Source organism: Pleurodeles waltl, chromosome 5 (genome assembly GCF_031143425.1).
Source record: "Pleurodeles waltl isolate 20211129_DDA chromosome 5, aPleWal1.hap1.20221129, whole genome shotgun sequence".
Lineage (NCBI taxonomy): Eukaryota > Metazoa > Chordata > Amphibia > Caudata > Salamandridae > Pleurodeles > Pleurodeles waltl.
Window position 1 is genome coordinate 1,074,715,585 of NC_090444.1, and position 19,554 is coordinate 1,074,735,138.

General features: G+C 40.9%; 1 protein-coding gene across 13 annotated transcripts in view; it reads right to left on the reverse strand.

Moving 5' to 3' along the window:
• Positions 1 to 19,554, reverse strand: part of QKI (QKI, KH domain containing RNA binding) — a 252,890-nt gene that overhangs the window by 175,555 nt on the left and 57,781 nt on the right. For all 13 annotated transcript variants that reach the window (XM_069235295.1, XM_069235290.1, XM_069235288.1 and 10 more), the window contains exon 3: positions 15,471 to 15,616. In XM_069235295.1, the coding sequence (XP_069091396.1) occupies positions 15,471 to 15,616 (146 nt within the window). The remainder of the gene's footprint in view (positions 1 to 15,470; positions 15,617 to 19,554) is intronic.

Below are 19,554 nucleotides of genomic sequence, written 5' to 3' on the forward strand. Positions count from 1 at the left end.
GGCCTTTCACAAAGTGCAACTGGTCACTTTTCAGTAGCCTATTGCTGTATTTGGAGTGGCAAACTGGTACTACTTATGTAAAAAACGTCATTAAGACATTGATAACTTGGGTAAAAACGACAACATTAGGAAGCAAAACTGTCATAAAAGGTGCAGCATCACGCTGCATATTGTGCCTTTTCTTGCCATGAGATAGATGCACCCCGGAACAGGAAATGAAATTCAATATGAACATTACAAACTCAAAAAGAGATTTCAATTTTAGTAATTTTGTTTCAGCCCAGGGAAAAATAGACTGGCCAGCCTCGACCAATGCGCCTTAACTATACTGTGTGTTCATTGAGAAGACAAGTGAGGGACATTTGCTCCACTATAATATGCCTCCCCGCATGATGACTGGAAGTTAGTGTAACAGTCGCTTGTATTTACAGCTGAATTCCTTTAGGAACACCACAATGAAAAATACGTACTGGAAAGCCAATATGCATTCCCTTTGAAAGCTGGTACGATTTTCTTTTACATGTTATTGCAACTATATGCACCCAAAAGAAAAAAAGAAAAAAAAAACACCCACACATTCAGTGGTGTGGCGGCTGTTCCACGAATTTAACGTTTTGTTTTTTTTTCAAAGTGTTTCAGTAGTGCCGTGCATTTTTTTTTTTATTATTTATTTATGAATTAGATGAGATTAAACCACAACCTAACCAAGCAGCCAAATTGCAGACAGCTACCATGTTATTATGTAAAAGCTTGCAAGCAAAATATACAGCTAGTAGATTGAGTGCAACGATATGAAGCACTGAGGAACATTTGTACCTATTTATATGGTATATTGTCCATCAGAGGTACACACTGGGGCAAGCCTACAAACCCAGACTGTGAAGGTCAGGCAACGCAACCAGAAAAAGAATACATCATTTGAACCTACTGTGCCACTGGACCACTAAAACTGAAATGCTTGACAAACGGTCACTGGGGCCCTTCATCCACGCTATAAACACACGAATTGAAAGGTTCGGCGAGAAAACTGCTGGGAAAAAGAAAACCCGGGCCGGGTACCGCATTTAACATGGAACAAGCGAGCGTTCAATTCAGGCGCGCGCACACACTAACAGCGGGCTATTAATAGATGGGTGTAGACTGCGTTAACCTTGTCCTGTGGGCAGAAATAGCAAGGTCGGTGGTAGGTTGCGGGAGTGGAGATCCCTACAATCAGAATATTGTTGTAACTACTTCCATCCTGCACATTCTATTTTTATGTGTCCTGAAAGCCAGGTATCTAGCGCGAAATCATGAAATTAAGACAATCGTCTGCTACTGTAAAACAACCACCAGGCAAGTTCAACGCAACAATTGTTTAACAACCTGTCTAATCAAGCTACTATTGCCAAAGTATGATGGTACACCATTTTTTAAATTCGTGAGACGTGATATGTACACAAAGGAAGTGTCTTGCTCTTTACATGTAGAGTCGGCGCACTGGTTGGCACTGCCATATCTAAGCATCTGGGGAACTACACTGTAGCACAGCGCATGGCATTCTGCAGTTTCAGCCATCTGACTCTTTTCACACCATTTCAGTTAATCACCATGTTTAAAAGTATAGAGGTAACAACGCAGTCTCTCTGAATTAGTGCTTCATGGCTACATCAGATTCGGTGCAATGGTGAGAAAGCAAGTTCAATCTTTACTAAGGTCCATGCTGCACTGGATAAAGCTCTGGTCTTCCTCTGGTGTCCAAGTGCGCCTGCCTCATCACCATAGCCACATTTCTTTTAGACTCTCAGGAGGGATTCCTGAATACCTGTACCCTCGGTTATACGCTGCATCGTTTTATGCTTACAAAGTCATTTGCATAGGTGCAAAATTCCTTACACCAGAATTCTAGAAGCATGTTTTTGGGGCTTGGGAATTTTTAATTTTAGTGATAAGTCTCACATCACTCGTTTTTGTGTGGCCTGAACCTATTTCCATGAACGCTCTCTCCATCCCAATAGAGATGGGCATCTCCCACAGCGTGCTGTGTTCGTTAGGAGAGGTATTTGAGTTTATTGAAAGTACCCCTTTCCATAACTACAGGATTCTTTACTTCTGGAGTAAGGTTTCACATCTTTGTTCAGAGCAGATCTCACACTTCATTTCCATACAGCAGAAATTGATATGCAATGTACATAAGCAAGTGCTAACCACAGACTTGCAGTTGAATTATTAATGGTCTACTTAGCTGTAATGGCATAATCTAACCCTCAGGAATTCTCTAATGTTCTTGCTTAACCAGTATTATGGTAGTTGTGGCACTACAAATTATGCAGAGGAAGGTGCAGGTCATCTGAACTTCCAGCTCAACTTTAATAAAAGTGAGTTTCGCGTTTTTATTTCTGGCTTTGATTTGGAACTTGCAAAAGTTAGCTGGTTAATCATTTTAAGACGCAATCAGTTGCCCTGCGGTGGTGCGTCAGATCAAATTCAACAGCTGAACTCTAATCTATTGTGGGTCCGTTGTCTATCACGGAATAAGTGCTCCGCCTCTTCAGGCTAGTTCAGTGCCCCTTTAGTGTAGGGGCCTGCACAACTCCGCTCACCTAGAAAACGACAAAGAAAATAGAAGTTCCTCCTTATGATTAAGGTGGAGTTAAACAAAAACGCAACAAGTGTTTAATAGATGTTTTCAGTTTCATTAACTATCTGGAGGCAAAGTACTAGAAAGTGGGGTTTACAGGCCAGTACTAAGGTCTTTGAGCAACCACATAGTACTGAAACATGAAACAACCTATGGCTGCCGTTGCAAAGCAACTAAAGGTAGTATACAAAAAGTGAATGCCTACGTTTTAAAGCTGCCTATTTCCGTAAACAGTTCAACCGTGAGCTAATCAGGGGCATACAATGTGACTGCTCATGGGCCCAACTTTTAGTGCCCACAAACGACAGGGAGCACTGCAAATCAGAGGGGTGTCCAAGAGCCTCTAATAAAATAACGTCTTCTAGTAAGGCATTGCTGCTGAAGTGATAAACACCCAATTTAAAGAGATGGCCAGCCAGCCAAACACAAGCGCACTTAGGTGCACTCTTCTCCACCCAGCCCCGCCCTCCCCTCACCACTGTCTGGGCCAGCAGATGAAAAATAAAACGACAGTAAGCTACCTCTGCTCACCACACCCCCTCCCAAAAAAAAAAGTGCCTATGTGCCTCGTGACACAAAATAATGTGTTGTGGGTTTTATTGGAGGAGGAATGACGTTTACCAAATTAAAAATTCAAGTACTTTCGAGTTAAGTCTGAAATTCAAGGTTTTCTTTCAAGCATTATATAATCATTGTTAGTAATAATTGCAGTTTGATTTGCCAGTGGTATAGCATCCATCGGTGGCATGCGTTATGGGTAAGGGCAGATCCTATATTTCTCCAGGGCATTAAAAGATGAAACATGGCAAATACCTAGAGTATTCAGGGTCCAGTTGGAACTCCTTTATTAACGTACTACTGCTGAACAAACTCCAGGCAGCTGTTTTTCCCGCCAGTAAAGGACAACCTATTCGATGGCTTAAAGCTGTGTATCAGACTATTTCGGGCCATCCCTTAGGGGATGTTGCAAGGATAAAAACTAACGAGAAAGCAGCATGGCAACTTAAAAGTTCTCACCTTTTTAAAGTGTTAGTCAACACCTCAGAGATTTCCTTTAAATTAAAAAAAGACAATTAAGGGTTTCACTTTAAAGCATTTGCTTTATAACAGCCAAGCCGAAGAGTCCGGAAAAAATAGCACATTAAAAACAAAATGTGCCTTCTGGAAGCAGACTTCCACAGCTCCTAGTCACTGTTACACAAACTGGGGTGGCTTTCTAACCAATCCAGATTTAACCAAATATTCAAGGCCCCTTCTTTATGAATCGCTTCCACGATTGCCACTGAATTTGAAAATGACTTCGATTTAGAGTAAGTTAAATATGCTAATCTTACGTAACAGTACAGAAAATCCGAAAGTCTACATTGAACGTCTGTGCCTTCATCTACCCATTTTGTAAACATGAATGTCAAAAACATGAAGATAAACGCTGCATCACCACCATTATGGATACCCAGTGGACTAAATCCACATGTCCTTTTGTCAGGGTCACTAATGTGATTTCGGGGCCAGGGTTTTTTCTATATAATTAAGTATTTACCACAATCAATCATCTTCTTGGTAACTTGCAGATTTAACACAAAAAATATTTATAGGTCAAACAGACCTAGTGTGAATAAATATGCTACCACCTGTGTTGAAGTGCAGTGGCAAGCCACCTTTCAGTAGCCAATTTCTGTTGTTAAACTGATATTAATGAGGCGATACCTTTGCCCATGCAGTATTAACGTGTTAAAAAAGAAAAAAAGAGGCGGCAGTGAAGTAATACTGCTTAAAAGTGTGCCACATTACACTATAATTTCAGTTAGTCCTGCATTAAGGGACTGTAATGGTTTGTTTCCCACTCTGCTTAGTTTACAGGATTCAAAAACAGAAGGCATTTCTATTAAACTAATTTTGTGGAATTAATAATTAGACTAAAGGTACAGTCAAACCAACAAGCACTGGCACAGCCAATAAGCTTTGTCTTTGGGACCTTATAAAGATTTAGCCATGCAGCACATTATCCTGGGTGCAAGAACATCTACTGCTCTTTAATGTGGAGGCTTTGACATTAACAGTCACTTTATAGCACTGCAATGAGAGGTACTTATTTAAAGAAATAGAAGAAGTATTAGTAGTATGCAAATTAAGGTGGTTGGGTTGTCTGACTGTACCTGTATAAGGTTTTAAAACAGGATTTGTGTACACAATTTATTTTGTTTGGCTTGGACTTGCAGGTTATTGTACCAACGCCAGCTAGTATTTCCAGTGTTGGAAATTGGACTATTAGTTGTGTGGCAAGGGCAAGTAATAGTTCATCAATTGTCCTCAGTAGGAATCAAACACCCCACTGTAGTACAACTATCCCAGGGTAGCGAAGGGGAGCAGTTAACTCAAAGGAGGTGGTGTGGGCTAGGAATCACCAATAACTGGTCCCATAATAATACTCAAATGTTCAGTCAGTACTTTTTCTTTAGAAAAGTAGTACATTTATTACACACAGATTACTAAATACTATGCAATAATTTACAAATATACTTTGACAGATGGAACATATAGCTGACATTTTGCAACCACTGGTGACTCCCTTGAAGGGCCCCCAATAAGGAGAGATCAATATAACTTATACAATCATCATGTAAACCCCAAAAATACCTATATCAGAAATACATTTTTTGTGCATTCCTTCTTACACTTCACATTAGACTGTAACGGTCAGAACAGCTCCTAGAAAAAACATGGTCAGGTAACCATTTAGTCAGCCCCTAGAAGGCATAACCACATGAAAAGAGAAGGGCAGAGAACATGCCAGTGTAATCATATATTCAGTCCCTGGAGGGCATAGTGCATTACACATTTTCAGGCCTAGCAGGGCTGCTAGAATAATATTACAAACAAGGCCCTTTTAACACAAACTACTCCCAGCTATAAAACAAAAGCTCCCGCCATGAGAGTGCTTAAAACAACACTGAATAGTGGGAGAAGTTATGATTTTTGCCCCCTGCACTCTCCAACCTAGTGTGGAGACCCAGAAAGAGCATGTTGTGCTGAATGTTTTGGTGGTGGTCCACAAAAAGCTGAGTTAGGGTAAAAATGTGTTCTGAAAGGAATGTTCTGCAAAGCATTAAAAGTATTAAAGGGCAAGTTTTTCTCAAAGTGCAGTGAATATTGTAGTAGCAGCTCTCCGGCTGTGCTGGGAGAGAACCGCATTGAGCATTTCCCTTGTGTTGTTTCTATTTAAAAGGCACTAGTTTGTATATTTTTTTTAACTGCTAACCATGGGAAGAATTTGAGAATGGGGTTGCAAATTCAAATGACTCAGATTCTCAAATCAGTAACAGTGTGAGTAATGCATTTGTCAGTGGTTCACATAAAACTAGTCACGTCAGAAAGCGCTTCAGCGATCCACAAAGATTATGCGCTATATAAATGCTATACTAATGTAGTACAAGCATCACACACACCCAGTTCAGCGTAAGAGAGAGGATGTGGTCCAACGGTCAGATCTGCAGACTTAGGACCTGGGGAACCAGGTTTGAGTCTTTGGCTTAAGTCTGTTGCAACAGACTTAAGGCACGAGTTGTTTACCTTACATGATTAGTATGGACGTCTTAAGGGGCACAAGGATGCTGGAAGGTAAGTATGCATTCTCCGACTGAAAACTAAAGAAAATGGGAAAAATATCCACCATGCATGGCTAAGAATAGTAAATAATTATGCAGGTAAATAACAGCGGACACGCTGTGCTCATAAAAGACAATAGACAGTTGCACAAAAAAACAAAAAGCCATGAATCTTCAAAATTTCTACCAGACTGCCAACTCATCGTTCTAACAGCTGTACTGGGGAAGAATTATACAACTTGTCCACAGACCGCTTGTCCAAACTGATCTGTGCCCAACACGGATCGGGTTCCTGCTTGTCTCTAGCACAGAAAATGTCACGGGCACGGACTCAAAATAAATATGCCATTGAATATTTATTTCCAAAGAGGGCAAAATATGATTAATGGGGCCACCGTGCTAGCTTGTGGCTTATCTGTGCCATTTCCGTTATCAGTCTGACCCTGTCAACGAATGCACACTGCAGCACATAAATACAAGGCAGGAGCCCTTCTTCAAGCGGTGCTTGGCTCTCCTCCTCCGATCGAAGCGCCCCCTGGAAACAATGGTGTAACGTAAAATGATGGTCCCCCTGCGGAATGTGAGGGGCCAGTCTCTCCCAGGTCTCAAGTATTCATTGGCCTTGGGTGGAACGGGCCCTCTAAAAGATTTTCCCTCCTCCCCCACCCCCCACCACCCACCACCAAAAAAAGAAACCCACGCCCCAGTAGCCTAGGTTAGGGCTCTGCCTGGATGCACAAAATCTACATAACGCAGTTTAAAACGATGCGGGTGAATTAAAATAATTAAATCGGCTTCCTTTCCGTGTGGCTCCTTAAAAGTGGAATGCGAGCTGGATTACCTGCATTACTGCACACATTATATCTTCCGTTTGCAATGTTACCAGAACATAACAGTAATCCCCGCCACACCCCCTGAAACCTCATGTCGTCCTATTTGTCAATCTGAAACAGCAAGGCAGTGAGATTAAGTCACTCTGCTACTGTGTTATCCTCATTTACTACGTCATCCTACCTTTTCTTCCAAGTAAAAAGTAGAAAATAGTATACCAAAAGAAAACAAAAATCAGGTGGACGACATACATAAAACAGCAGCCTCACCCTTGCCCAGACCGACTAATCAGGATCCGCCCTTCCGTTCTCCCCTAATATTTGTACCACTACTTTATTCCTACGCGAGTGTGGCTTTTTACATTTCCATACTATATTCTAGAGTACAAACTTAATACAATGCTTGAAGGCAGAATACGACAGAGAAAGTAATGGGAGGCCGCAGGAATGAAAAGTTCATTCAAACGTTTTATAAACAGGAGGGTGGTTTCCCGCTTCTAAAACAGAGACGCAAACAGTACACTGCAGTAAAGCAGCAAGCCAAAGTCACGATGATATCAGCAGAGGCTTCGGGGTTCAACTCGAAAAGCAGAGATGTTCACCCTCTCAAACTGGGGCCAGTTTGCCTTCAGGGGCTGGATTTCACTATATATTCCCATCCCAGTAAAATACCCACTTGTTGAATCTAAACTGAAAAAACGTATTTTCTTCACACTTCCACTCCACACCTTCAGGAGGGGGTGGGGGCGTTATGGGAGTTTTCTGTCTTTTGGTGTGGCCTTGTGACGACTTTAGCGTTACACTTGCCTCGTGTAATAATAATAGTTAATCAATTAAAAAAAAGAGAAAAATGCATGTATACAAAATTAAGCCCTCTTCATCTGTTCAACGCTAAGTTTTTTGTTTCCGACCACCGCACTATTACAACACGCGGCAATGGGTCAGCCCATATCAGCCATTGACTCTTTCACTGAGAGACCACCATTCGGGCACATCGACCTGACAGGAAGTGCATTTCAAGGTTAGGTGTGGTGGGCTACTTTGCAAAAAAAAATTTTTTCTTTCCATCATTTTTAACTAATTTTTTCTATTTGTTTGAGTTATGCTTTGCCCATACTGGTTCTCGTTGGTCCCAAGATGACAATTTACAATTTGATAATATAGCGATGCGTATGTAACTTCAGAAAGATACAAAGCCAAAGCTAGTATTTCCACGAGCAGCATTTTGTGAGTAACAGATTACAAAATAGTGTGCAGGGCTTCTTTAATCCAAAAATGACAACTCCGCCTGATAAAGAAACCAGCGCGAAACAAATACAGAAAGACGGAGTAGAACAATTTCCATCACGTCAAAGAGCACCCCAGGAACCAGAGGCAACAGCAACTAAGCAAAGCAGGGGCGGGTTGTTGCATTAGGAGGCCTCCAAGACACAGGTACGTCACATATGTGCACCAGCCAAACATAAGCAGGAATTATTAACAATGTTCATTAAAAAAAAAAAAAAAGGCACTTATGCATCACAATAACAATCTCAAGAGAATACATTTTTTTTTTTTTTTTTTTTTTTTTTTAAGTACAGCTGCCGACCGACCACGAGAGTGTGTATGTAAAACTGGATGATCTCAGCCTTCCCTTTAAATACATGAAGTCGAAAGCCTAGTGTTGGTATGACGAAGGCTCAAACAATAAAATGACACAAAATACTGGCATCATGTTCGTACGTGCAAGGGAATAACGGAAAAGGGCGTTCAAAGAGCAGAAAAACGCATGCCTGCTATTTTACAAGGATCGTATTAAAATGTGTTTTTTAGAAGTAGCAATGCAAATGACGAAAAAACATACGCTTCGGCTCTTCAAATTTTAAATGACAATCACTCAAGGCAGAAAATAAGGAAAGATTACAGTAGAACGTAGGGTTAAATCCTTCTTGGCAAATGTATTGTTTGTGGTTAGCTGTACTGATGGTGCTGCTCGAGTGCAGGCAGGAGGACTCATCAAGTAATATTCGCTACCGAGAAGTGAAGTTACCTAAACCAGTCTGAAACCTGGCAAGACAGACGGAGCCTTCCAACTTTCAGAAGTGGTTAATCGTTACATTCTCAGCAGTAACAGCTGTCCTTTACAGTGCCTAGAAACGGCAAACCAAATCAGAACAAGCATTTGCAATGTCGCATTTGCTCGACTTTGAGCTATTAGCACTGTAAAGTTGCAACCGGACTTTTATTGCCACATAAAATGAAAAGTAATACAGTTTTACATAAGCGAGCCGCTTTAAAGCGCCACCCAGCTGCCTGAAGGAGCACACAAAAGGAAACAGAAGTTCGCTCGCAGTCAAACGTATCTGCAAATGTGCAGCGAGATGCCCTGTGTAGAAAATAAAAAGTAGTCCAGAAACCATGCTGAAGCCTCGTATTTCTTCAGTGGATGGCAGGTGCGCTGGGGGGAGGAGGGGGAGCTAAACACCTAAAAGGAATAATTTAAGCATGGCTTTCACAAATAAAATCAAGTGATTCTAAAAGGCAAACCCAGGAAACAAGGAAACAAGGAAACTGATGGGCGACCGGTGGGTGTGGTTAAAAGGCCAGAGAGAGATTGATTACAGCAGGCTAGAGTGCTTGAGTTCGACCCTAAAAAGGAACACCAATTAGCTAAGGATGTCCTGCTATAAAAGATGGCAATTCAGAGCACATGGCTTGTACCATCACAGGGGTTTGGAGACTTCACTAAATCAGTACACAGCAGCACAATGTGGCAGGATTGCTAAAAACCTCACTGCAGTAACACACTTTAGGGTAAAGCACAAACAACACAACACACACAGTACATAATCTACTCCAAGCAAGTGATCCAACAGTTGGCATCCAATTGCCCCCCAATCAACAAAATACAATTAATAGAAAATAAAAACACAGAAGTTAACACAAGATTAAATATAATGCCCTTTGAGAAAGAGGATTCAAATTGTAGTTCAGGACACTAGAACAAGAGACAAGCATTAAGTCCACAGTAGTTTTCTAAAGTCAGATAAAGTCTACCAGGATGCAGGTACTCCTTTTGACAATCACTAAGTGTACTAACTCACAACCGTGTTTTTTTGTTTAGTTTTTTTTTAAAAAAGGGCACAGTATTTCTTCCATGAAACATTGACACCTGAAGATACCACAGGCTAGATTGTTCACTAAAACCAATTCCATGCCCTGAAAGGGGATTAGTCCTAATCTTTAGTTTGGATGGCCCGGCATTTACTGAAATTCAACTGATTTCAAATAAAAACTTTAATTCACCAACCTCAACCGTAATATCACCCACCACCGTCCGTAGTTAGAACCATCCCCAATCCTAGAACAATAACATTTAAATCTCATAATCCACATTTCTAGAAATCACTCAACTGAGCAACAACACTGAACTCTCCTATCAGATCAGTCATCAGGACCTCACACCTACCTCAACCTACTTATCTCTTACTGTCTTTAAGTGGGACCCACTGATGACTGAATACAAGAGGCTCAATCTGGTGCATTCTAATACTTAAAATGCCATCCCCAGGATGCCCTGAACACAAGAAGCAGATGGGTAGCAGGAAAACCTCTGTGACCAAACAGTAACTAATGTAACCTTTTCTTAAGCTACAGATGAATCCAAAGAGAGACTGCATCAATTACGCGCCCCTTACATCTGCTCTGCCAAGGAAGACTACTCCATATCGCTAGAACATGTTTAAACACCTTGGGTGAGTGGTTCCTCAAATTTCAGGCACCAAAAGAAAAGCATGGATCCCTGTCACGTTACCGATCTGATCTTTGGCGGAAAAAAATGAGAAGGCTCCCCTGGTATAACCACTTCCTCAGCTGGCGACCACCTCAATTATTTAGTCACTTTCTGACCTACAGAAGAAAGATTGCCACAGCTGTTGAACTCCTGTAACATGATTCTAGCCAAGAAATCCTACAAAGCATGTTAGCAGAGGCTTCACAATAGTCACCAAAACCATATCTCTACAAGGAAGGAAACTACTGAAGATGCTGAAGCATGTGATCAGTGGCATGGCAGTGAGCGCAAAGCGCCACTCTTTTCATTCAAATAAAGGGTTAGTGAATCAAGGCAGTGCTACTGTGCTGAAGACTATAACTGAAAAAAACCAGACTATGCAGTGGAGGCAGGCGGAATAAGTACAAGCAAGTACTGTATACCAGTGCCTGTATTTCAACAATTTATTTTGTCCTTGCACTTTAGAAAATTCTCAGTTCTTGCACAGGCAACAGTGCTGAAGAGAAGGACCTCCCCATCAGTCACAAGGGACGGTATGTGACGCTTTGTAGTCAGTGCGGCAGGGTTGCTGTGCAGTTGCATTCAAATAAACGAAAAAAAAGTGTACCTGGTACCCTCTTCAAATAAAGTGGTCATAACATGACAACCAAAATATGTTCTATTTCTTAATATAGTAACAAAAAACAGGCTTAAAACAAGTGTTCATTAACTTTAGCATAAATTATAACTAACGTGAGCTTCTCCGAAAAAGCTCATACTCCACACAGCATTATATGCATCTGACGTAGCTGATTTTCAAGTAAATAATGTTTGCCATGCGTTAAAATGCAATGTGTTGATTTATCATCCTAGATCTGTGGCTTCATTCAATTAAAATAATGGCACAATGCTTTCAGGGCTAAATCTATTCTAACACACCGCATTAAATGCCACTGGAAAGGTAAAAAGGAGTGGCCAACTGGACATCCATTAACCCTGTTGCTTAAATATGAACTCTCTCTTGCTGAACAATTATAATTTTGCCCAGTAGAACGCTAATTTAGGAGTACAACACAAACAGGGTTAGCAATACATTCTTGCAGGCCGTTCAGTCTTCTAAACACCATAAGCAAAGCTGTACCCATGTCCACTAACGTGGTTATAGAAACAAGCTATGTTAAACCCCAAGTCTGTTGATTTCCAATTTCTCCTCCACAAAACATCTCACCTAAAGAGCCAGTGGTGTTTTAAACTTCATTTATGCCTCCTCTCACTAACCCTACCACACATTTCCAATTTGTACATCGTTTGTGTCCCTTACGTTTCAATCAGCATCTAGTTTGCTCCTCGAATTAGGATGTCCTCCAGTAGCATGTCAATTCATGTGTCTATTTGTGTTTCTACAAGTTCTTAACTAAACAGATAACTGCACAAAAGGTACAGCTATCTCACTACTAGTAGCCTGCTTAGTCTCGCGGTCTTCTAAAATTATCAAAAAGCTTCCATACAACCACTTTTTTTTTAAAATTAATAATATGTTCAGACTTACCTTTTCAGCACACCACCAATTAAGAGAAGCAAAAACGTTCTGGACAACTGCTGAAACATGGATGGCCTCAATTCCTATCAATTACACCAAAACGACGCCCTATCCCTAGGTGGCATATTTGAAGTCACCAAACTTCAAATAAGCATTGGCAAAGCCAATAGGTTTGATTTCCGTGTCGCACACGCCATACAGGTAAACCTTTTGCCTTTGCCAATAATCCTTTACCCGGAAGCACTAGGGAGTGAGCACAGACAATGGCAACAAAAAACGGATATTACACAGAAGTAAACATTGGCAATGACAACAGTAGCGCCTTTTGGACCTATTGGTTTTGCATATGCAGTCTGCCAAACCTCTGCAACACTGGCAAAAAAACATTTTTTGAAGATGCTGTGCAGCATCAGCTAACATAATGCAAAAAAAGATGCAATGAAGAAATTGCTGGTCGCATAATTTCATAGGCACGTGCATGCATCACCACACAAGGATGCACCTTCGAAATGAGGCAAGTGCCTCTTTTTACTTACCAAGCCCAAATCGTATGTGGCTTCCACGAGTAACCCTTAATTGAGGTATCAGCAAATAAAGCTGAACACTCAAGTAAAAACCTGATATTAGAAAAATGTTGTATGGATGCCCATTGTCGCTACTTCCAATAGCACTAAAGTATTTAGATAATTCTACTGCATCTTTTAGCATAGCGCAGAAAAAAAAAATGGGAATAAATTGTTGAAACATCTTGATAATGCTTGTACGTTTCAAATGTGAAGTTGCCTTAATGCGTAGGTCCTCCCCACAGTAGTGGGAGTATCAAAAGTTAAGTCATCTCCTGGGACACGCAGCAGTCAAGGATTTGACACCCAGCATTTTACGTACCATTTATAGAACCCCTTAAAATTCATTTGTACAAAGGCTTGACACAAGTAAAATTGAGTAAGCACGGTTTGCCAATTTGAAGGAAGCACTCAAAGATTTGTCCAACATTTGAGACTAAAGAACACAATCTGAAGAATAGGCCTCTTTAGATAATGGCACAATCTCGCTACATATTTTCAATCATCCTACAAAACAGACTATGTAAATCTTTTTCTCAACTTCTGGATGTCCCACAACATTCTAGTGCACCGGGTCTTGATCAGTGGTGGCACAGGCCATTTGCAGACTGGTCTCACTTAAGAAGGATGACAAGTTGTAAGGAAAGCAGAAGGTAGTATGGGGGAATTTATGAACACTTTATTCTAAAACCTAGTGAAAGGTAAAAAATATATTTGTATTGGAGCAATACCAAATACAGTATGTGGAACACCAAAAAAGGGCAATGGTTTTCTGGTTCTCAAGTGGGGGGGATCGAAATTTGCAAAACTTAGTAGGATGTTGCCACCAAACCACAAGGAATCCAAAGAACATTGTTAATGTACTGTTCACTGCTTGACTTTTCTGCTCTCAGGAGGCGTACTTTCGCACTTCATGTTTGTAGGCACCTTTCACAGGTGAACTTATGCTGAATAGCACTGCTCGATTTAGCTCTATATCTATCACAATTATAATCTCATTTAGGTATCAGTAACATTACACTATTTTGTAATAAGGAAATTAAATGAAAACAAGTTTAATTGAAAGTACTACAAAGGATAAACATCAATATAAAATGCAAAGGTATTTATTTGGTGCCCTCCTACCCTGCACGAGGTCTAAAGAAAGGTAATCCTGAAAGCCACAAAACTTAACTTGAAGCTTTTGTGGTGAAATGTCTGACGTATTTAGTCAAACTTTACATCAAAATTGCAATGGCAATATGTCAGCTGCACTGCAGTCTGATTTCCGTTCATGTAACACACGCACTGCACGCCACTAGGGTACACACAGTCCTCAATAGCTGGCCCTTAGCTACACTGATCGCTAATTACGTCACTTCTGCAATTTTAACAGTGTGCTTTTAACAGAAACTAGGAAATTCACTGAGAGTCACGTTTAACTAGTAAACGCCTACAGCATTTTTGAAGGAAACATCCCCTTTGCTGAATTAATCTTACTTGCAGAGGCAAAAACGAGCTATACGAAGGGAGTTGTAGAACAAGTCAACTAGCTTATTCAGGCTTAAAACTCAGTACTCGGGTCTTAAGAGGGTCAAATAAGGCAAGACATTTGATTAGCAGCAGTGATGCAGGCATAATTATGCTGAATTCATAAGATCAAAGATAAACAATGAAATTGATAGCACCCCACTTTCCTGCATCCACCGACGAATTGGAATATCCAGGAAAAATCTTAAATTTTAATCTGGATAAAACTAAATAATAAAGTTCTACACCATGGTCTGTAGCCAAATACCACTGTTAAGTTGTTCATCGATACCCTTATTAATTGGTAGGTAAATTGTTACATTCACTAAGCAGCGGAAAACACACTAAACCTTCGAATGTATTAAACTGATAGTTCCGTGTGTACATACAGGTATAGTTTAAACTAAAGAAACACTAATTCAGTATGCATTTTAAAAAGACTGCAGTAGTTCTTCTATTCAAGGAGAAAAATAAGTTTATATAAACAAACACAAACTCTCTAAAATTATTCACTCACCTGAAACAATAATGCTACACCGTTTTATTGTAGTGAAAAAACAGAAATATGAACGGTGAACACAACAATAAAACAGACCAAGAGAATGCTACAACTATGGCACCCGCTCCCTCTCGCACATAAACCAGCTTTCAGTTGAGACCAACTGGTAGTTTGATATCTTTCCATAAGCACAAAAATAAATTAAATAACTTCAAAACTTCACTCCCATATCTGAAAGTTTGGCGGCCATTACAGTGCCATCTTTAGGTCAAGGGTTACGCTAGTAATGACTGGTATAACCTACGACGGTGGAGAAGACTAAAACTGACCATTATCTAATCTCAGCATGCCAAGATTCAAAGTGCAATTTTAGGTTCATTACCCAAATAATACTGAAGTTAAAAATAGAGAGGAAAAAAAAAAAACGAAAAAATTGTATTCTGTTTGATACTGAAAGACACAAACCCTCGAGCAATTTATTTCAAATCAAAACAGAGCAGCTCAGAGATTTACATTTTAATATGCCCTCATGCAATACCTGGAATATACTTACATCTGGATATTCTTTAACAGGCACATAAAGTTTCTCTTGTAACTGTACAATAGGTCCCACACCGTCGGGTAATTCTGCAGTTCGCTTCTCTGTACTACTGCCGTTTAATGTGTCGTTGTACATATCTTTCCTTACTCTGCTAATTTCTGTTGGAAAAGGAAAAATAACCTGGGTTAAACAACAACGCACTTAAGTGGTGGCATTTATTACACTGTTTGTTATGCAGACTTTCCAGCCTTGCAAATTAAATGTGCATTACCCATAAACGTAAAGTACGGATATTAGCCTACAAGGATGCTGCAATAAAATAATATAAACACTGCATATTTGAAATATTCTACTTTATTCTAGCTAATGCATGTGACGTGGAAGAACCTAAGGAGGAACACTAGAATAGGATTCAAATGAACAAAACACACGGTTGTGGAGCACTGACAGTTACGAACGTCTATGGGTCACCAGAGTTGTAGAAAGCAGAAAAATGAGGAAGGCGGCTGCACATCTAACAAGTTTCGAGACTGCATCCTCGTTATGTAGAAGGGACGAGAGCTGCTTGCACCGGCCCTTCTGCATTGTACTGGTCAAGAACAGATCCCACACCGAATCCGATACAAATTCGGAACCGCAGCTTCTCCCCTATTCGAGGACCTGGATCCCCTGTGCATTAGGATCCATAGACCGCCAGACAGCCCACACCCACCCACTAGCCATACGCAGACCGACAATCTTACTTGTTGGAAGAAGCTTTTTTATTTCACCATTTTTAGTATTACATCAAGTCATAAATCACTTCACTTAAAACTTCAATAATATTTACAAAACATGAGATACAAATCAGCAACCATAAATCTTATTCCGACAGGATCCCTTCCTGTCCTGAACCACCATTGGACCACACAAGTGAACCGCACCTCACCTGTATCCCTAAGAGGGGCGGTTTCCCTGACTACACCGTTCCTTGTCCTCGCGCTCTTAAATAGCCCCCCACCGGTGCGCAGTGGCTAAAACCGGCTAGCGGCTAACGCAGCCACAACGTTTCACAGCCCTGTCCGACTTCCGTTCCCACGCCTCGCAAGGAGTGAGGGCGGAAGTACCTGGCCAGCCCATCGCACAACCAGTGCGGAGGGGTGTGTCGGGCTTCAGCGGCCCCGTCCCCTACCAGGCCGCGCCCCCCATGTTGGGGGCAGGGGGTTGCTTTACCCTTATCTTTTGGGCCATCTTTACTCACAACAAAAACCAAGAGGCACATGGGTAGTCCTGCCAACCACAAACACCAACCACTCCACTCTGGTTTGGGAAGACAATGTAACTCGTGTTAGAGCACCGTATGCAAGAGGGCTCATACTACCATCCACAACTCCTACCTGGATAAAAAGCTGGCCTGATAAAGAGCAGGGCATGAAGCCTCCAAATAGCATCAACCTTCACTTCTAGGTACTGCTACCTGCCCAGGTTTTCCAATGAGCCAAATCACAAAAATCCTCTTCTGCAGCAGAAGGCATTCTACTCAGGACTGATTGAAACACGCACCCCTTGCTAATAAGCGAATGGTGTAGTGTACCCCTTTGAAATGAATCCTCCACCCCCCCCCCGTAATCCTTGTGCTTTCAGTGATTGGTGCCAGATATACCATGGAACTAAGTCTATATTTCATTCACATGGCATCAAAGTGTTTAGTTTATTGCACTCTTTCACCTGTGATCCAGTTGCAAGCGTTTCCATGTCCTGCACTCAGAAAACGGCACCGCTTCTGGTCCATAGATCTCTGTATTGGTGAAATCTACATTCAGCATTAACTCACCATACTACCCTCGCCACTCTTTACTTACTTCTCCCTACCGCATCTTACATTCTGCCACCAAATGTATAACATACAATATCTACTCTATTTAATTAATAGACTTCATCAATTCAACATTTTTTGCTCATTCACAATACTTTCAACTTCAGGGCTTTATATAAACAATCTTCGCTAAACGGTCCTTTTGTACATTTTCTTATCAATTTCCGTGCAGAATTTCTGCCACAAATAAAATGCACTAAAAAAAGGCCCACGAACAAATATGGCAGTGTCTTGGAACTAGTTACAGGGTTTGCCCAACTACCATTTAATGAAACCTCGTGAAAAATGTATATAGTAAGTTTATTTTTTTTTAAAAAGCCCAGGCAAACCTTTATAACGTCCAGGAAGTACAGGTATAGGAAGGCAGTACAAGTGGCCGAATGCACCAAAAAAAAAAAAGGGTGCCTTCATCAATCTTAGAATAACGCAAAAAGATACATAACCCTACCGCACAACTCCTTTAAGTTAAAATGTCAACCCCCCTGGATTATTGAATGCAAATGCTTGCAATACCACCCTATCAACTGGTCTTTAAAAACCTGTCACAACTTGACAGAAACGTTTCAAGACATGAACACTGCAAACGAAGCATAGGAAAAAAAAAAAAAGACATCAAGGCTAGTTATGTTCAAATATGACACTGGGATAGTGTCAGTTGGCTTAGATGAGTCGTGATTTTACTGCACCAGCTACTATACAAGATCGCCATGCCTTGCATCAGATCCACAGTGTAAGGAAGCAGGTCCCCCACAGCGAGTGGCATTTAATCAAGAACCCTGCACGCTATGCACAGACCAAACACAAGTAAGGGCATAGGGCAATGTCAGTGGGACAACTGTGTTTACAGGAAACTAACAGGGTACTCTTTCAAAATGCGAGTTTCTGATACTGGCAGCAGTAAAGTACGCCCAAGACATTGGTTTAGTGTATAGCATGGTAAAACTTGAATTTGCCACCTAGGATGTAATCCCGAGTGGTGCCAAGAAAAGAAGGAAAAATGTTTTAGCAAATACAACTAACAGCTAGAATTACCAGAGTTAACTGGCTTTTCGTCTTGACTACATTGTGAAATACTGGTCAAATCATTTATTCTCTCGCTGCCAACGTTCCTTCAGTGATAAAAGTTGGCAGCAGTCATTTTGAATTTGGGCAATTAGTGAGTACATGCTCGAGCACCTCGGACAAAGCGGGGTAAATAAAACAAAATTAAGTGTTAGGTGTGTGAGTTGGAAAATCTTTTATCAGTGACTCCCTATCAGTTCTGAAACCAAAGAGCACACACACAACATTACCACAAGAAAGATTCACAATATACTCACAACATGTATTTACTTTTACAATTGAAGGTAGTTTTTTTTTTTCTTTCTTTGGAGACGTCAAATACGTTTAAGGTTACACAGTGGGATAGATTAAAAAAAGAAGATACTTGGTGGAGCATTTTCAGGTGGCAGCATGAACGAAACCCATGCAATAAATATGCATGGGGTCTAATATACTTTAACATGTAACAAAAAACAGCCTTCTGATAAAAAAAAATATTCTGCGTGCATTCTTTCTCAAACGTGATGGTGCCCCTTTTCTACTAAATTAAACATTAATACCCCAAGCAGCAATGGGGATGACTTTGATAAGGTGGCAAACATAATTAAAGCCACCAACATAGATAATATTTTATGCAAGAGGCATTAAGTTTCAGACTACAGAATACTACTACTCCCAGCCTAAAAAATTATTCCTTTCAAGCAAATCACTAGGGCAAACCGTCCAACAGTGCAACATTTAATTAAAGTCTCAGCGAATTACCGATCAGACGTCTCTTTTGCCTCTCCTAGCCCAACACTAAAGACATAGTTATATGTACAGTGTAAGCACCAGTTCAATAACTGCAATGTCTAGGTTTATCGTACACAGCTATAAATGTTTCCAATGATGTGCACAACTACTATAGCCTTAGAACCCGCCGTAGCGGGCTCTACCGGCTATTAAAGGCCCGCTCCCGAGTTAAATGCCCGAGCCGAAGGCGAGGGCATTTAACAAGGGAAAGGGCCTTTTCGGCGAGGGCATTTAACAAGGGAATGGGCCTTTAATAGCCGGTAGAACCCGCTACGGCGGGTTCTAAGGCTATTAGAACATTCTGCCACTCAGGGCAGAATGTTCTCTTAAAAAAAACAAATTGCTCACGGAGCCAGAGGGGATTAGAATCCCCTCAGGCTCCGTGAGGCTTTGTTCACACTTCCAATG